The sequence below is a fragment of the Salmo salar genome, chromosome 01, assembly GCF_965601325.2.
Source record: "Salmo salar chromosome 01, fSalSal1, whole genome shotgun sequence".
NCBI classification, from domain to species: Eukaryota; Metazoa; Chordata; class Actinopteri; order Salmoniformes; family Salmonidae; genus Salmo; species Salmo salar.
Window position 1 is genome coordinate 7,247,501 of NC_138291.1, and position 7,500 is coordinate 7,255,000.

The 7,500-nt window shown below is 44.3% G+C and overlaps 1 protein-coding gene across 2 annotated transcripts in view; it reads right to left on the reverse strand.

The window, feature by feature from the left end:
* The window catches only part of LOC106603281 (prospero homeobox protein 1), a 73,529-nt gene that overhangs the window by 66,001 nt on the left and 28 nt on the right, over positions 1–7,500 (reverse strand). Inside the window, exons 1-4 of one of the 2 annotated variants that reach the window (XM_082961065.1) lie at positions 6,974–7,500; positions 2,244–2,644; positions 1,154–1,744; positions 1–611 (exon numbers count right to left, since the gene is read on the reverse strand). The exon at positions 1–611 is cut by the window's left edge and continues 625 nt beyond it; the exon at positions 6,974–7,500 is cut by the window's right edge and continues 28 nt beyond it. In XM_082961065.1, the coding sequence (XP_082817191.1) occupies positions 1–611; positions 1,154–1,744; positions 2,244–2,591 (1,550 nt within the window). In that variant the 5' untranslated portion in view covers positions 2,592–2,644; positions 6,974–7,500. Of the gene's footprint in view, positions 612–1,153; positions 1,745–2,243; positions 2,645–6,681; positions 6,788–6,973 lie in introns of those variants that run through there. The other variant, XM_045710207.2, reaches the window with a different exon arrangement.

Genomic DNA, 7,500 nt, shown 5'->3' on the forward strand with positions numbered 1-7,500 from the left:
TGATGAGGATGATGTTGAAGATGATGATGGTTGGGGGGTTTGTGGTTGAACCCGTTAACCACGGTGTCGACCACCTGCGACATGGCAGAGTTCAGCTCCTGTTTCAGAGTCTCGGCTAGCTGCCTCCCCTCTGCTCGCATCGTCCCCCCTCCAACCCCTCTCTCGCCTCGGCCCCAATCACTCTCCTCCCCCCCCTCCCCCTCTCCCTCCTCTCTCTCGTCCTCCTCCCTCTCACCATCCAAAAGGGCCTGTTCTCGGAGCAGGGCTCTGGCTCGGTCCAGAAACAGACCTGGGTCGTCAAGCAACTCTGACAAGTCGCCGTGGATACGATCGGCACGGTTACGGTTGCCGTGGTGGTCCCTGTGTCTGTCCTCCAAACCGTCGGAGCGGACACTGTCCTCCGACAGGTTCCCGTCTTCCTCCCCTCCTCCTCTCTCCTTCTCTCTCTCGTTCTCTCTGTTCTCCTCCTCCTCCTCCTCCCCTCCTCCTCCTCTCCCCAACTCTCTCTCGTTCTCTCTGTCCTCCTCCTCCTCTCCTCCTCCTCCTTTTTCCTCCTCAGTCTCAGTGTCATAGATCTGGTAGAACTTTTCCTGCAGCTGACGAAGTTGTTTCTGTAGAAACAATACAAACTTTTTGAAATATATATCAATCAATCCAAAATATTAATTAATTAATTAATTAATTGCAAACAACTTCTGCAGCTGACACACCTATATAAATACAGGAGAATATGAATGAATAAATATACATGAATAACAATATATATAAAGACATATATAATACATCAATCAATTAATAAATAACCTGCACTACATAATAAAGTAATAAAGTAATCAATTAAAAATATGAATGCATCTGATAACGCTGCTTCTGTAATATAAAAAGTTTTGGCCGCTTTTCTACAACTCAAATAACAATATTTACAACTTGCTGTGTGTGTGTGTGTGTGTGTGTGTGTGTGTGTGTTTGTGTGTGTGTGTGTGTGTGTGTGTGTGTGTGTGTGTGGTGTGTGTGTGTGTGTGTGTGTGTGTGTGTGTGTGTGTGTGTGTGTGTGACGTGTGTGTGTGTGTGTGTGTGTGTTGTGTGTGTGTGTGTGTGTGTGTGTGTGTGTGTGTGTGTGTGTGTGTGTGTGTGTCTGTGTGCATCCCCTCACCTGCATATCCTCTAGCTGTAGTTTGAGTTGTCGTCTCTCCTCTTGTCTCTGCTCCTGTCTGACACACACCAGCTGAGTAAAGGACTGCTGTTGCTGCTGTGGGAGACGCTGCTTTCTCTTGTTCTCCCTGTACACCTCTCCTCTAGTCTCCCCCCGGCTCTCCTTGTACTCCTCCCCTCTCCCTCTAGATAGAGACCCAGGGCTGGGAGACTGCAGTGGGGGACAGTCCCGTTCCCTCTCCCTTTCCCTGTTCTCTCTTCTCACCCTCTCGTTCCCTGTCTCTCGGTCTCCTTCCCTGTCCCTGTCCCTTTCTCCAGGCCGGAGGGAAGGCGGAGCAACGCAGGGGGAATGGCTCATGCCCCGGATAATGTTCTCCACCCTGGCCCGTTTGGCACGCAGGTGCTCGTCTGTGAGGCGCTCCAGGTCCAGAGAGGTGAGCGGGGGATGAGGAGGAAGGGGGGGGCGGCCAAATGGGGGGAGGCAGGGGGAGGAGGGGGAGGGAGAGAGCGCGAGGGGGCTGTCTCTGGAGGAGTTGCTGCAGACATCTTCAGCTTGGAGATCTGACCCAGCGCTGGAGAGACCTCCACTACCCTGGAAGAAAAGGAACGGATGGATAGATAGATGGAGTCAATCACTCTAAATAATCTAATCCCGTATGGGATTATCAGATTATTAGCTATTAACTTTGTTTAAATAACAATGTGTGTGTGTGTGTACAGTGTGTGTACAGTGTGTGTGTGTGTACAGTGTGTGTGTGAACAGTGTGTGTGTGTGTGTACAGTGTGTGTGTGTGTGTACAGTGTGTGTGTACAGTGTGTGTGTGTACAGTGTGTGTGTACAGTGTGTGTGTGTGTGTACAGTGTACAGTGTGTGTACAGTGTGTACAGTGTGTGTGTGTGTGTGTGTACAGTGTGTGTACAGTGTGTGTGTACAGTGTGTGTGTGTGAACAGTGTGTGAACAGTGTGTGTACAGTGTGTGTACAGTGTGTGTGTGTACAGTGTGTGTGTGTGTGTGTGTGTGTGTGTGTGTGTGTGTGTGTGTGTGTGTGTGTGTGTGTGTGTGTGTGTGTGTGTGTGTGTGTGTGTATACCTGGAAGCCTCCCTCTCTGTCTCCATTCTTCCCCATGTTACTCTTCAGCAGTTGAGAGATGATGGTGGTGCCAGGGAAAGGCATCATGGCGTCTTCGTACGAGTTCGCTCGCTTCAGAAGCTTCCTGAGAACATTCGACTTCGCTCCATCCCCATTGGAACCACCATAGCTGTGAGGGACCAACGAGCAGTCTCCGTCCTGCTTGGGGCCATGGGATTGGTTCATGGCGTTGAGTAGGAGGGTCTCTCTTGCTCTGGAAAACACTACACTTCCCAGAGTCCTCTTCACCCCGATGTCCACGCGGCGCCGCTTTGTCTGTCTGCTTAGGGACGAAGCATGGTCAGGCATCCTCGAGGGGCAGCTAAAGTGACATATCGAAGGGTCCTGACAGACAGGTGCACCTGGATTGATAGAGAAAGGACATAAATAACCATAATTAAAAGTTAGTCTTGTTTATTGGTAATTCAGCGGTTATTACGGACAAAAACGTTAATATGGTCTTTCAAGAGACCCTTATATCTGATGAATGATACCAGACTACCTGTAACCAAAAAGTGTTTTCCTATGTGGACAAAGAAACCCTTTCTTTCTAAGAGTGTACAACCAATTGAGCCATTACAGTTTTCTATTCAAAGCTCCTCTGAGTTGCTCTGAGTTCTCCTACTGCTCAGTGAATTAAAACCATTGGACTGGTGTAAGGAAAAAGGTAGAAAGAGTCTCTTAAACATAGCTGAGGGAAGATGTTTCGGGAGCGGCGCAGAATTATTATTTTTGTTTAGGGGGTGCAGAATGTTTTTTTATTTACCCGCGCTACAGACGACTATATGGGTCTTTTAATACAGGACTAGTGGAGACCCAGTGATACAGAATATATGGGTCTGTTAATACAGGACTAGTGGAGACCCAGTGATACAGACTATATGGGTCTGTTAATACAGGACTAGTAAAGGCCCAGTGATACAGAATATATGGGTCTGTTAGTACAGGACTAATAAAGGCCCAGTGATACAGACTATATGGGTCTGTTAATACAGGACTAGTAAAGGCCCAGTGATACAGAATATATGGGTCTGTTAGTACAGGACTAATAAAGGCCCAGTGATACAGACTATATGGGTCTGTTAATACAGGACTAGTAAAGGCCCAGTGATAAAGAATATATGGGTCTGTTAATACAGGACTAGTAAAGGCCCAGTGAACTAAAATATTATTCAGGAGGTGCAGCAGCACCCTCAACACCTCTACTTCCTGTGGCTTTGGTATTAAATCAGCACCCTCAACACCCCTACCTCCTGTGGCTTTGGTATTAAATCAGCACCCTCAACACCCCTACTTCCTGTGGCTATGGTATTAAATCAGCACCCTCAACACCCCTACTTCCTGTGGCTATAGTAATAAATCAGCACCCCTACTTCCTGTGGCTATGGTATTAAATCAGCACCCTCAACACCCCTACTTCCTGTGGCTATGGTATTAAATCAGCACCCTCAACACCCCTACTTCCTGTGGCCATGGTATTAAATCAGCACCCTCAACACCTCTACTTCCTGTGGCTATGGTTTTATGGACCCTTCAGGGAGACAAGCGAGAGTCCAAACTGGGTTTGAGAAGGTAGGGCTCTTAAGTGTTCTCGTCTGAAATAGTCCACTCTGCAAATCAAGGATTTCAACATAATTCCATTTCAGTGGTTTAGAAGGGATTAGATTCCAATAAGAGAGACAGAGAAATAGAGAGAGAGAGAGAGAGAGAGAGAGAGAGAGAGAGAGAGAGAGAGAGAGAGAGAGAGAGAGAGAGAGAGAGAAGAGAGAGAGAGAGAGAGAGAGAGAGAGAGAGAGAGAGAGAGAGAGAGAGAGAGAGAGAGAGAGAGAGAGAGAGAGAGAGAGAGATAGAGAGAGAGAGAGAGAGAGAGAGAGAGAGAGAGAGAGAGAGAGAGAGAGAGAGAGAGAGAGAGAGAGAGAGAGAGAGAGAGAGAGAGAGACAGAGACAGAGAGAGAGAGAGAGAGAGAGAGAGAGAGAGAGAGAGAGAGAGAGAGAGAGAGAGAATGAATGAATGAATGAAAAGAGACATAACAATATGATTCAACTGATTAATGGAAGACTTGTGGTCTGAAGAGAGATGCAAAGCTTCATCAGAGCGAGAGAGAGAGAGAGAAAGAAAGAAAGAGAGAGGAGATTGTGTTAAGCAGAGTTGAAACGAGGAGAGATTGGGCTTTTCGTGTTTTCTTTAAAAGACCATTAAACACGTTGGAAACATTCTGTGACCTCACACCTCACAGCCCCCACTGTCCAACTCGGACCTCTCTCTCTCAATTCAATTTCAATTCAATTTACTCTCTCTCTCGTACACAGACACTGACTGTCACGTTCGCCTAATCAACAACGTCCTCTAAAACTCAGTCCAATCCAATCCAAAATGTTTGAATTCTGATTCAATGTAATCCTCCAGCTTGTAAGTACAGTATAACAATGTAATACCATTACTTTTCACACTGTATTGACAGGAACAATTCATCTGTAACAAAGTGTACATCAAAGGAATCAAACTCTATTTGGAGGTTGACATATCCAGGTGTAGCTTTGTCACAGAGAAGTCATCTCTGGACAACGTAGCCTATTTCACTGCTATCAATACATTTATTAAAATGTCCTTGTAAATATTTGACAAAATGTGACGATAAAATACATTTGAATACATTTAAAAAAAAAATCATGAATAGAAATGTCCTTCAGCCAGCATAATATTTATCCAACAAACTTAATTTTGTGACATGGAAATAGTCCAACCACTGTATATATAGTAGCCTAACAGTATCGTACAGGAATGTGAATAGTATGATAACAAAATCAGCTTAATAGCTAAAATTCCCAGTAAAAAAAACACGTATTTAAGTTATGTCTAACTTATAGTTGTTTTTAAACTTATATTATGTCAACTTATATTTACTCGGTTGAAAACCAATTCACGGATAATAGAACTGGAGTTTTGGATTCTACTTATATGGAACTAAGACTCGGACTGGTGTGACCAAACAGAAGTGAGAAGAGAACTAATGATTGTATCCAAGACGGGAGTAAAAACAGAGAGGTTTGAAGTTGGACTTTAGTGAAGAAGAAGAAGAAGAAGAAGAAAAGAGATGTTCAACTGATTTAAAAATGTCCTGAAGAATAATTTAGTCCTGATCATATAAACAACCTCCTGATGATTTTAGTTCCGTGTCAATAAAAAAAAAAGAAGCGAAAAAACCCCCACCGAATAACCCAATTGTGGGACTAAATCCTGTAACTATAACAATAAGGATAACTAGGCTAATCCATATTACAATCCAAATCAACCAAAGTATTCTCTCTATACCATCCGAGATGTGTGATGCGGATAATATATCTACATCGTGTGAACACGATGTAAACACGATGTTAGGACCACTTTGACTACCGCCAGTAGCCTTTGTCCGATGCACCTGCCATCGACTCGAAGCGCCTGAGGCAAAGAGAAGGCAGCGTTTCCTCTTAATAAATACTTGTCAGAAAAGCAACAGAAAACGGTGATACAGTCTATAGACAAAACACTGACCGCCCGTAGCTAAACAAAGCAATTCCCACCGGGCACAGATCTGAAATTAACGTCTATTCCACGTTGGTTTTAATATAATTTGAATTGAAATGAACGTAGGAACCAACGCTGAATCAACCAGTGTGTGTTCAGTGGATTGAGTCTTATAGACAGTTTCTCTGTCGCAAACTGTCACATTGGTTCACCTTTTTTATGGTTGACAACTTGCTGTCAAAAAGAATATTTCAAAAACTAGGCTTACAATAGTGTAAAATGTAAAACGCCCAAGAAAATAGGCAACAACTCGGCAGAATTTGACGCCATCAAACAGACATGAGCTCAGCAAACATATGAATGTAGCAACAATAGCCAGCAGCTGTTACCACAGACAGGAAAGGAGAAGTGATTTTACAACATAAATACATGGACGTGACAAATAAGATCATGACAATTTACTGGCGAATGTTACATTGTAACAAAACTTCCCATCACACACAGAATTAATGTACAGCAGCAGAAAAGAAAATGGTCAGCTAGTCTAGCAGCGCACCAAGGCTGCGGAAAAACTAGCATGATGTAGATAGCTGGTCAAAAGGGGGAAGTGAAGCGCGCAAATCCATGCAAATAACAAACAAATCCGTTATCCTAGGAAATAACACAAAATAACAGAAAATGGATCGGGAGAACATCATGTGAATGAGACTAAAAAGACAAAATAACTTTTCTATTAAAGAGGAAGTAAAAAAAATATGTTTATCTCTCGCTCTCTGTCCAAGCTCAAAAGAAATCAACAACCGTCTCTAATCGGAACGTAACCTAACTCGCGCAAAGTTTAACAAAGTAGGATAGATTAAAGAAGACTTTAAAAACGGATAAATTGATACTTACAAATTGTTTCTAAAATGGAACCGTAAGTTATATCCTAACAGAGCTCTCTCTCAGTCTGATATGCTACAGATGAAGCAAAAAACACACCGGCCATAACCTAACCGCAGACAGGGTATTGAAAGTCATCTCACTATACCGCTTCGCTCGCGCACACACACACACACACACACACACACACACACACACACACACACACACACACACACACACACACACACACACACACACACACACACACACACGTACACGCATGCACACACGCGCATGTGAGTGTGCATGAAAGGTTACTTACTCCGTAACGTCAGGTGTGAAAATTGATCTTCTTAGCAAATAGTCAAATACAGAAAACAGAGTCGGTCGTTCACAGGTATGATGAATATTGTAATTTCTCTGGACAGCCAAGAGCGGAGAGAGAGAGAGAGAGAGAGAGAGGGAGAGAGAGAGAGGTAGCTCTTTTGCGCCACTCTCCTTCAGAGCAGGGAAATGTTAGTGGGTTGTTTCTCTCACCACGGTCGGACTGCTAGTCTCATGCTGAAGCGGCTCGTAGAGCAACAAGAATCACTTAAAGACGCCGGGAGGCTAAAGGATGCGCGAAGACACGGGCTGCGTCATCAGCAGGAGTGATGCAAAGTCCTCACCTGACCAATAAGAAACGTCCGCCGGATTTGAGAAGGAACACAAAACGCCTTTAACTTCACACCGGAGACCATGTAGAGGAGACCGGTCCAGCGAACAAGCACATTCCCCCAATGCTATAGACAGACAGGGGAAAATGTGTAAGGAGATGCGCATTTTATTCATCTATTTTATTTAGGGTAC